General features: G+C 39.7%; 1 protein-coding gene across 17 annotated transcripts in view; it reads left to right on the top strand.

Moving 5' to 3' along the window:
* The window catches only part of RTTN (rotatin), a 151,590-nt gene that overhangs the window by 96,197 nt on the left and 43,259 nt on the right, over window positions 1-12,134 (top strand). For 15 of the 17 annotated variants that reach the window (XM_037892906.2, XM_043539931.1, XM_043539929.1 and 12 more), the window contains 3 exons: window positions 1,241-1,323; window positions 10,412-10,523; window positions 11,770-11,968. In XM_037892906.2, the coding sequence (XP_037748834.1) occupies window positions 1,241-1,323; window positions 10,412-10,523; window positions 11,770-11,968 (394 nt within the window). The remainder of the gene's footprint in view (window positions 1-1,240; window positions 1,324-10,411; window positions 10,524-11,769; window positions 11,969-12,134) is intronic. The other 2 variants (XM_043539932.1, XM_037892909.2) reach the window with 1 other exon arrangement.

The following is a 12,134-nucleotide window of genomic DNA, read 5'->3' as shown; positions in this document are numbered from 1 at the left end:
TATGACATAGCAAGGAATGTTGTGTGGCGAATATAGGATATTATTCAACACCTATGGAAGTAAATTCTCTTTGTCCTCAGTGGGTGAATGATTGAACTCATACTGATGCAAGACAGGAGAGGAGAATTAGCTATAACTCCATATATAGGTTGTCCAAAACCAGGTTTGACATAGTATCTTTTTTTACTACAGCATTGCACGGACTCAGAGAATGCATGGCTAGGATCTCAGCAGTGAAATGATTATACATCACCTTGAAATTACTACTCCTTGAGCTAATTTCCTGCGGGACAGCACCCTTACATTAATGTACTTAGAACTGTTCTATACCACAGAAAGATGCTCTTCAATCTGAAACATAGTTTTGGAAAAATCTCTTGTCTAAAATCATTTTAGGGTCATTGTTGACTCACTACACTTCCTCACGTTACATTTCTTTGTCGTTTCTCACAATAGGTTCTTCTTGGCTTATCCTATCTAGATTTCCTTAAACTATTCTATTAATTCCTTAATGTTTGATGTGTTTTCCTTACTTACACTCTACAGTGACTTGAAAGAAGTTCACCCAAGGTGCAAAATATCTGTTTCTAAGGGAAGAAAAACCAAAACCTATCTTGGACTCTTTCTGGATTTTTACTGCTGCAATTTTTAGTATTTTTTATATGTAACCATACAGCCTTGTGCTGTACAAAGCTAAGCAGATTTGGGTTTGGTAATTATTTTCATGGGAGACCTCAAAGGAAAGCCTTCTGTAGTACCATACAGTGTATTGTTGGTGACATAGTATGTTGCACTTTTCATTCCTTGGTGAGCATAGTATGTTGCTCACCTTTCCTCTCTTTGCTGGAGTCCTAAGGGGTGTTGGGGATTAGGAGACGTGGTGGAGGGAACTGAGGTGGTTGGAGCACCAGGCCCAGTTTTATAGCCCCGCCCTTAGAATATTGGCATATGCCAAGGGAGGGGGTTAAGAGGGACTCATGTGCACTCCTGTGGCCACTGCTAATAAAAGTTCCACTGTCTGAGCTGCCTCCGGCTGGCACATCCCCTAAGTGGGAATAAGCAGATCCTGTCTCAAAGAACTCTGGTTACAAGTAAATGACCTTCATTTGCTTAGTAACTTTATTTTCCTGGTTGATTATACCCACCTTCCTTTCCATGCTTTCTCTACCTTTTCTCCCATAAAAATAAAATCTTAAAACAGAATAGTTCAAAAGTTAGTTATTATTTCTTCTTTCTGCAGATTTTGATGACTCTATTAATCTTTGGAGAGTTCCATCCAGTCAAAGCCAATCTCCGAGTTCTCAGTCAACATCTGATACTATGGTAAATGCGAAAGTATTGCATGCATAGTACATTTAATATTGTTTATATAATATTTTCAAGAAAACAGACAATAATGTAAGTGCTAAAACTGTAAAAATTGCAAAACTAAGCTAAACAATCATCAGGCTTTACACTTGTTTAGTTTTAGTAAATTGAGTAAAACCTCTGCATTTAGTCACGTATGCAAGTTCAGAAATAATGGCTTAAGTTACCCAGTTACATATGCAAGTAAACTTCAATTCTAGAGCCTCTAAATCTGATGAAGTTTCCTAAAAATTATGTTGTAATTTGATCCAATGAGTAAATCCAAATGAAGTTGTTCCTAGCTACTTTTTACTTTGTCCAAACTAATGGTTAATGGTTATGCCTCAGCATAACATGTCACAAAATCATGACAATGTGTCAGAATATCATTGTATGCAGGTGCAAAGTCACAACATCTTTTGGGCCCCCAAAATGTTTTTAGAATATATGAAAATTCCACAAGCAGTGTTTGCAAGACACAGGACATTTGCAAATCTCTTTCTGGCTAGAAGAATGATAGCTGCAGTACCAGACTTCAAGCATATATTATCCTTCAAGATATTAAATGTAAACCAAGAGAAACTGAAATGGATCCTCATGGCTGAAAGAAGGGATTCATAGGATCTCTGAAAAGGAAAAAAAAATTGTATAATGTTCATATATTACCTGATGTAAGTTTTACATGTCTTGTCTACTCAGGGTTTCCTAAATGATAGGTCATGACTCCCCAGAAGGTTTTGAGATGTTGCACAAACATTTTAAGTTTAATAAAATGTAATTCAGTAAACTTAAAATGATAAAAAATAAATACAACAGAAACCCTTTAATGGTATGTACCTTGAGGTCACTGTATTGTTATAACCTGAGTACTTGAGGTGAAACTAGCTGTATGAGGAACTTAGGTACCTTATTATCTAGAACTTCTAAGTAAGGCTGCATTTCAGACAGCCGCCAAAAAATGTGTCCAAAAGTATTGGCAAGACCTCTCCAAAAAGATTCAGATCTGTTTTGAAAGCAGGGACGTTCGTGGTACCGATAATGGAATTAAAGGGGCACTTGGTCCACCTTGTAAAAAGACCTCAAACCTGAAAATGAAAGATGGTACCATATTGACTGACAGGCAAAAACAATTTGACTGATGGACTGAGCATTACAAAGAACTCTATTCAAAGGATGCCATTATCTGTGATACTGCTTTAGCTGCCATTTCCCAGCTTCCAGCGATGTAGGAGCTGGACAAACACCAACTCTTGAAGATGTAGAGAAGACTATCGAAGAGATTGTGCCTAGGAAAGCAGCAGGCAATGACCAGATACCTTCAGAGCTCCTAAAGGCAGGAGTGAGAAAGCTTGTGAGTGACATCTATGCACTTCTGCATGCCTGTTGGGAAGAAAGCCATATACCCCAGGATCTGAAAGATGCAAAGATAATTATATAAAAATAAAGGGGACAGGGCAGACTGCAACAACTATCAAGGGAAATCTTTGCTCAGTGTGGTTGGCAAGGTGCTTGCAAGGGTCCTGTTGAAAAGACTCCAAGTCCTTGCTGAGAGAGTCTACCCTGAGAGCGGTGTGAGTTCAGAGCTGGATGCTCCATTCCTGACACGTCCTTCACATCGCACTTGTTACAAGAAAAAAGCTGTGAACAGGCACCTCTCTATCTAGCATTCATTGACCAACAAAAGGCCTTTGACACCGTTAGCGGGAATGGCGTCAATAAGATCCCTGTTGAAAACTGGCTATCTACAAAAGGTGCTCTCCCTATTCAAGGAGTTCCACGAGGGAATGAAGGTAACCATCCAGTATGAAAATGAAACATCATCCAAGTTTAGTATTGATACTGGTATGAAGCTGCATCTTAGCACCCACTGACTTTGGTATCTTCTTTTCTATTCTTCTTAAGTATGCCTTTGGAAATGATCAATCTGGCATACTAATTGAATTGAGGATGTACGGCAGCTTATTTAACATCAGATGATTCCAGCATAGAAGGCATGACACTCTCAACTTACTATTTGGGATCATCTTTTCGCAGATGACGCTGTATTCATCTGTAATTCACCCGATGAACTGCAGGTCATGGTGAATAAGTTTTCGATGAATGCACCAAGTTTGGCATGGTGTAATCAGTATAAAAAAAACAGTTGGCTCGTTACGGAGTACCACATTCCACCTAAAATCTATGTCAATCATGAGGCTCAGGACAACATGGATCACTTCTGCTATCTCAGCTCAATTCTTACCAGCTCACTTAACCTGGATAGGGAACTTAATGCTAGAGTCGGCAAAGCTTCATTTACCTTTGGCTAACTTACCTCACCTATTTGGAACAACAGCTTGCTAACCCTGAACACAAAGGTGGCTGTTTATCAGACTTGTGTCCTTAGTACCCTCCCTTACGACTGTGAAAGCTGGTTTACGTACTCCAAGCAGGAGCAAAGATTGAGCAGTTTCCACGTCCACTGTCTTAGAAAAATCTTTGGAGTTACTTGGGACCAAGTGGCTCACCAATAATGAGATCCTTGAGAGAACCAACCTACAATCTATGCAAACTATGCGGGACTTTCACAGGCTTTGCTGGTTGGGCACATGGAGTACATGCCTCAAGATCGTCTGCTGAAGGCTGTGCTCAGTGGCCAATTTAAGAACTGCCCACAACACAGAGGAAGACCAAAGCTCCGATACAGCGACAAGGTGAAGTAAGGCCTCAAGAAATTCAGCATTCCCACTGACAAGTGGGAAAATCATGCCCAGAATCGTTTAGTTTGGGGAAACCAGGTTAAGACTGGTGCAGCCACTGCAGAGAGCCATCAGAGTACCCATGCTGAGGCCCACAGGTGAGCCAGGAAGCAGAGTATGCTTCAACCTCCATCTGGTGAGTGGACCTGTAGCCACAGGGGAAGGTTTGTTGCTCGCATGTCGGGCTCTTTTCCCATACCATTGCTAAGCACCGCTGACAGACCAACTTTGTTGTGTTTCCTTTCATCTATCAAGATGTTGGACAGCCATCACCAGATGTGTATCTTTAAATTTGACCTTTATCTAATAAAAGGTACCAAGAGAAGATTACTCCAAGCCCAACAGGTGTCATGCTTTCCCCATCACACCTGAGAAAGAGCCTAGATGTCTTAATTGGTGAGGAACTGCAGGAGCATTTATGTACAGTGCAGATTATGTCTCACTGACCCTAAGTAACTGAGAGTTGCCAGCTGGTAAACCGAATACAATGCTCTCCAGCAGGAACTGTTCTTTGATATTGTAATAGAAATAAAAAAAAATCCAAATTCTTTTCCAGAGTGCTAATCTTTGTAAACTGAAGCTGCTTTTTGTGTCAACTGGTTGAACTTCAGTATTATTTATGGAGGCAACTACTGCCTCTTTTTAGTGAATCTTTAGATCTGTTGGGTTATTTTTTGACATACTGAAACATAATGGTGTTTTTTCCTTTAATGAATAATGATGGTTTTGAGTGCCACGTAATTCCTACTTTCATTAAGCTATCTTACGTCAAAGACCTTGTTAAAATGGGTTCCTAATGGTCTTAAACAAGAGTGTTATTAAATTATTGTAGTTATTTTTGGTTTCTCCTACTTTTGACCTACTTCTAATGTAGAAGTCATAAGTGCTTTCACTCCAATTAATCAGAGAAATTGACTGTTACTGAGAAAACTAATATAATACCTAGTACTTGTATGGCAATTTTTCATCCATAGAGCTCAAAGTGCTTCACAAAGGAGATAAGTACAGTTGTACGTATTTTACAGATGGAAAAACTGAGTCACAGAGAGGTGAAATAATTTTCTCAAGGTCACACAGCAGGGCAGTAGCAGAGCTTGAAATAACATTCAGGTCTCCAGGATCCAGTCCAGCCCTTTGACCTATATGTTTGTTCACACTGCCTCCTGTAGCAGGATCGTATATTGTAGGATCTCTCTAGATTGCTGATTTTATACCATATCTGCATCTTTAGTTTTCTATCAGGTTATAGTATGGATAGTGGAAACATGTAATTTCTACTTCTCAGAGGAAGTGTTTCCTTTCAGCAGATAGAGTATAGTAGTCAGAGTGTGGTGAAAGTACTCTTAATTAAGACATTTCTTTTTAACATTCCCTCTAATTAATAGTATCACTGAACACAAGTGACAATTGTGTTATTTTTATTTGATTATCTTTATATTATAGTATTAGGTTTCCAAAGACCTCAATCAGTACTGGGGCCCCAACATTCTCAGTGTCGTACAAAGAGATAGGAAGTCACAGTCCGTCTCCGGGAGTGCTTGTCATGTCAGCGTGACCAGTTTGCAGTAACTTTTACAGAAGGTGGCGCAGTTTGAAGAAACTAAAGGCATCTCCAAAATGTGGCCATAACTTTCAGTGGTGACCATCGTTCCCAAGGGATCCTTCTCATTATTTTATAAATGTGTGTTTATGCTCTGGATCCATGGCTATCAGAGTGTTGTACAGTGAGGTGATTTAAACCTGGCATGGAGCTCTCACGAGAACTGATTATTCAAGGTCTGTTAGGGCAATGCCAATAGTTTGGGGGGGTGGGGGGGTGTTAATACTAATGGTAAAGAAAAAACCCTTAATTGGTAAGTAATGGTAGATGAAGGACAAAAACTCAAATGTCTTTTTTTTTTTCATTTATGCTTTCCATTTTATTAGCTAACTCACAAATACCCCTTACTTCCCTGTCTTTTCCAATTTTCAAAAGCTTTAGTTTTTATGCCATAAGAAAGTTAAATTACTTCTGATGAGAGGACATAGGTAGTGGTAAAAATATCCTTTTACTGGATATGATGTCTTGTACCATAAGTTTGTCACCATCAGAGGTGATTTGTGAAGGTGATAAGATCTTTCCTTCCTAGGACAGCAGAACACTGTGAAAATGACGTTGTATTATTGTATGTGTCCTGTTTCGATAGCAGAAAAATTCTGTTTTTAAGCTTTATCCTGCTGTGATGCTGTGAAGCCATTACCATTACATTACCTTTGCTGGCTTCACTGGTGTAAGAAGCTAACCAGGTAAATTATTATGGATTTTTACTTACCTAAGACCTTGTTTTCCTTTTCTTGGGCTGTAAGATTCAGGCAGCTTGACAACACAAAGTAGGGATAAGGAAGCTGTAAAGTGTACATGTTTTATCTGGACTATATGCTGTGCTACTAATGGATTCTTGAAGTTTTGGATGACCATAATTGAGATTCCTTGTCTAAGCTTATTCTGTATGTAGTAATGAACTCATGGGCTTTCTTTCAACACTTCGGCACAGTTACGCCTTTGCTGGCTTATGTAACGTTGTTTACTAAAGCATTTTCTATGACTATTGAAGAGTTTCTTTAAAAAGAAATGAATTTTTGGCTTTAGCCAATCAGTAAAAAAATTTTCAGAGTTAAGGTGCAGTGCTGAATCAGTGCAGATCTGGCCATAATTGTGACTGCTGCTTTGTATTTGATTAACAAAAAAAAATCCCACGCCCAATCTTCTGATTTTTTTTTTTAAGTAGTTTGGGTTTATTTTATTTCTGGATCCTGATCTTTACCGAATTACAAGATCACTGTGCTACACCTTTCTTTCTGAATGTACCAAGGCACTTCAGACCTGTCTGTGGGCCTGCAGGGATTGGCCGAACCTCCTTGTATCAGATTAGCTGCTTCTGGTGATGCAAACAGTGGTGATTCAACACTCCTGTGTTATCCATTAGCTTCATAACTTTTGAAGTTGATTTGAGGAAGTTGCAAGCAAGGCTTTCACATTATCCGTTTCTCTTAGGGGACCTTCTTTCTTTTACTTTCTTTCTTCCTCCCCATGTCCCTCCCAGCGAAGCTGAGCAAGTCAAAGATGAAGAGGTGAACCCCATCTGAGAAGAGACCCTCTCAGACCCTCAGATCTCCCCAAATCACCAAACACTTGCTCAGAAACTACTTCAAGAGATGTCAATCTTCTTGAGTACTTGGGATTCAGCAAACTGGTCTCTGCTCGTTCAAGGATTTTTCTTCATGAGTAAGCCCAAAGTTCCCCCTGAACAACCTGGTCTGGTCCACCTCTAAAGGGATAAACAACAGACTCCTGTCCCTGATTCTTAAGTGGTGAGTTAAGACCACTTGACGAGGAATCTGACATCCATTTTGGTTCTCCATCTATGCAAAAGGAAGATCTGAGTTCTGTTAGGATGATCCCCTGCACTTCATCTCCAGTTATATATATTGGCGAATGAGGAGCATCATGTGTGATGTGAATATGCTCAGGACACCTCCACCAGAATGGGTTATGATCTAAAAGGAGAGAACAGAGCAAAAAAAGTAGGTCCTCTGGGGTGACTACCATATGCTCAAAAGGTAAAAGGAAATCAAAAAGACAAAAAAAAAAAAAAAAAGTGGGTAAAGCCCAAAAGCTTTCCTGATGCTCATCTATTTCCACAACCTCTAACATCTCCCCCAAAGCAGGGAAGTTCCACATTGGATCACAGTAACAACGAACCTGAGAAGCATAAGGAAAATTTTCCATTCAACTTCATTTCTTTTTCAAGGAGGAATGGGAAACTCCTAACAAAGGTAAAAGGCTCTGTCAGCAAGCTTTGAAATTCTGTAAAGGATTATAGAAACTTTCCCCTTCATTCTCCTCAAAGCCAGTATAGGAATTTTACTTCCCACAAAGTTCCTGCAGAGAAAAAGATAGAAGCCGCTCTTAGAAGCTTCTTCAGAATCCCTGATAGCTCTATTTGCTGCCACATGTTTCACTAGAGCCACAATATCTCAGTACAAGCTAAAAAGACCCAATCATCATAATAAATTCAACTTGTATTATGGAAAATATCTGTAGTTACTGCATTTGTGATTCCATGAATCTAGTAGCAAGAGTTGTAGCTAGTTCAGTAGCTAGATGTCACATCTGGCTTTAGCAGATAGCTATTTAAAGTGCATTCTTGGTGCCTCAAAACTGTCTGGTGGACTCATGTTTGAGAAAGATTGATAAGGTGGTATCTGAGAACATGGACAAGCTAAGGCTTCTCACTCCAGCAAAGTCCTAGGCTGATTACAAACCCTGAGGCAAGGGCAGAGGTTCCTTTCAAAGCCCATTGAAATCAGTGGGGTATCTTTCCGTTGATTTTGGTGGGCTTTGAATGAAGCCTTTTGTTCTTATCTACAGAGAAAGAGAAGGGAATGCTCTTATTCCAGGGGTAAAACCTGGACATGGAAGACCCAGAGGAAATCCAGATCAATTAACAAGTCCAACCCGTCCTTCTAGTCCAAACAGTCACTGTGATTGTAACCAAATCCAGAAATAGGTCTGGGGCAGGATAGCCCACTGCTTAGGTGCCTGATTCCAGTTGACTTCAGATTGGTGGGCATTGGAGAATGTAGCGTGGATACTTGCTCTACATTCCTTATTCAAGAAACATCAAACCATCTGTGAAGACTGGGGGAGCTATCTGTATTTTTTTATGAACACTGTGGGAATACCTGTTTGATATTCAGTGGGTGACAGATATAAGGAAGCCTTATGGTTAACTCAGTGCTATGGGGCTCTTTACCCCAATCCTTAGTATTTGACACACAGTACAGGTGCTAGTTTCTTTGTAAATTGACCCATGCCATGTTCTCATCAGCAGGCAGGCTGGTGGCCCTGAAGGGAGTGGGAAAAACTTCAGGCAGGAGCTTCTCAACAAAGGGACTTGGTAAAAGCTAAAAGATATCCTGGGACCTGAGCAACACACACTGAGGGGGGTGGGAAAAGAGGTAAGACTGTTTGAGAGGCAGCATTTGTAGGGGACAACCTGTCTCTTCCAGTCACAATGCTTGAGGAGGTGCCTGGGTTAAGCAGAACACATTTAAACTGGAAAAGAAAGGCTAAGTTTAGTAAGACAACACATGTAGGCTTTTGATACTTTTGAGCCTTCTCTCTGCTTGAAATGTTCCTATGATTAAATAAATCATACTGTGTTGAATAAGCTATTTTCTGACCCTGCTTGTACCAGCTGGTCACAGTTTCTGGAGGGGATTCCATACCAGGGGCCAAAATGAGCTGGACCTAGGGCTGTAGGTAAATATATTTGGTAAGCGGCATGCTGTAATGTAGTGATCCAGTCTTAAAATTGTATGAACAATAGCGTTCCACGCTGAGAGAAGTGGAAGTGTAGGCCTGTCACTTGAAATAGGCGTCCACAGAGAGAGACAATGACAACGCTGGCTATCATACTGTGGCCAGACAGCATGAGAAGCTGAAATCTAAATGCTTCAGTGATTCAGATTCTTTTTCAAGGAGGATGAAAAAATCATGATTTTCAGAAGAAAACCAGAATGGGATTGGGAAGCTTCCAATATATTGAACATCTACCAGTCAAGAAAACTGAAATGCCTCAGCAGGTCTGTAGTCCTTCATTAGGGTTTGCAGTGACAGGACATTTTACAATAAAGTGTTTAAAGAGAAGACTTAGGTCCTGAACCTAGAAAGACTTACACAGGCACTCACGTGTAAGAACATGAGTAGCCCCATTTTCAGTTCAGTGAGGCTGCTCACGTACTTGAAGTTAAGCACCTACATAATACTTTCCAGGATCAGAGCTTAGTGTTTTCAAAAAACTGTCCATTGAAGGCACCTGTATTAATATAAACAGTTAATGTAATGTTCACGACCAACTATTGTGTATCCACAGCAATTGCTAAGGGAAGAGCTATTTGCGTACTGCTACTCTGGTTATCTGAATATTTAACTATGTTCATTAGAGATTAAATCAAAAGGTGTGACAAAAAATAAGTTCTGTTGTGGTTGATTTTATTCCATTTTGAATAGTTGAAAACAATTGTGGAAAAAGCTGAGGTGCACTAGTGATCAGTCATGACCACTGGGCATGTGTCACTGGCACTATGGAGCTTCAGGTGAGGCCAGGTTTTTTAAATGTATTTCCAGGAACTTGTTTTTTAACACTGAATATTAAAACACACACACATTACCCCATCCCCGCCCAAACACTTTGCTCCTGAAAAATTATCTATCTTTGGACAATAAACACCATAATACTTACAAAGAGTAAATTGATTGCTTTGCTTTTATGACTTCCTAGATCTTTTCTGCGTCGCCGTCATTGGGGAGTGTTGATGAGCTGCAGGCCCCTACCCCGCTAGCATCAGCTTGTTTTGTCCCTGAAATACCAGTTGACCGGCTTATGGCTCAAGGTAAACCAGATTTGAGTTTAATTTTTAAATGTATCCATGGACACAAACATTTTTTGGTTGGTTTGGGGTGAGGGGAGATTAGCAATATTACATGAGGTTTTCTGTGGAATTGAAGGTAAGAAATCCATTATCCTTGTGGGAAGGGAGATAATTACACATGAACATTAAATACAACAGCTACTTCTTGAAGTTATAGCTAATTTTAAATGTATCTTTTTGGAAGTTGGCTGGTTTGGATGTCTGACCTTCATTTGACCCAGTAGTCTAGAAATAAAAGGTTCTATGTACTAACAAGTTGGTAATAACCAAAAGTTGCGTGTGGTGGCTTTTTTGTAGCCTATCTGAAATAAATTCATGGTCTGTCAGTTTCTAATGGACAGATGTCTGCATTGCAGAAACAATCACCACAGTTGGCACTAATTGGTGTTCCTACTGGTGGTCTCAGCAGTGGGGCCACGTTACGTGGGCACAAAGTCTGAGCTTTCCTGGCATAGCTATGTAAGGAAGCCTGCACTAATCTTTTTAGAGAGACACATGTTTGATGGACATCAGTTTTCGTTGCTGTCAATCTGTCAGTTTTCCAGAACACGAAGCTTTCAGTAGAGAAATAAATGTCTGACATAAAGATCTTCTGTTTTGAATTTCATTGTCCCATTCTTTCTCCATCTCTCCTGATCTGTCATCAGTCTTAAAAAAAACAAACACACAAAAAAACCCCACACACTTCGGCCCTCTCTAGAAGTGTGATTATTTCAAAACTGTTTTTTAAAGTAATTATCTGTTAAAATGAAAAACTATATTTTTAACATTTTCAGGCAAATTAGCATTATGAATATGCTTCTCTGGATTCCTCAGTCATAGAATCTGGGCATTGTCTTACTTAATTTATATAAATTTTGATAATATATTTTATTATCACAAATGATTAAATAAAAATAACAGTTAAGGAACACTACATACAGATATTTCATTCATTATTTTAAATTTTTCCCACTTGTCGTCTTTCTGATTATTCATTCAGGTCTCTTGTGCCACAGTTTGCCAAGCAGCGTTCCATATTTGACTTCTTATAGTTTGAGGTGAAACTTCATGTCTTTTGTTCCAAGAAGCCCTTGTTTTACTGTTTAAAAATCTATAGGGAAGTTGGATACACTGGGTAGCAAATAATATGTATAGTTCTTTGTATTATGTAATTGCTCTGTCTTATCTTTGGATGAGTGTTTTTATTTTGGTCGCTGTGTTCTAGGTCAGAGTGACACAACCACAACAGCATCTCCAAGTCCACATGATTCTCCCCAGACTGCTGTTCTGTCTAATCAGTGTGCTCTAGTCACACCTCCTCTCCTGTCAGCTGTATGCAGCCTGCTGGACAACTTGCTGGTGGTTGTTCCAAAGGACACTGGAATTGCTCTTCGACAAGCACACTTACTAACACCGCTCAGTAGGTAAGAGATCAATAACTGCTGAGCTACAAACAGGTGCAGCAGTAGAGGAAAACTAGAACAGGATCAGCAATATCCATGTTTCTAACCAGGACTTTGTGACAGTTATTGATTGGCTCTCGGGTACACTGAAATGTTCACAAACGCTTTTTAAATGAAGCTAGCAGAC

The sequence above is a fragment of the Chelonia mydas genome, chromosome 2 (assembly GCF_015237465.2).
Source record: "Chelonia mydas isolate rCheMyd1 chromosome 2, rCheMyd1.pri.v2, whole genome shotgun sequence".
NCBI classification, from domain to species: domain Eukaryota; kingdom Metazoa; phylum Chordata; order Testudines; family Cheloniidae; genus Chelonia; species Chelonia mydas.
Note: the sequence above shows the minus strand (reverse complement) of the source record. Positions and strands in the feature narration are given on the sequence as shown.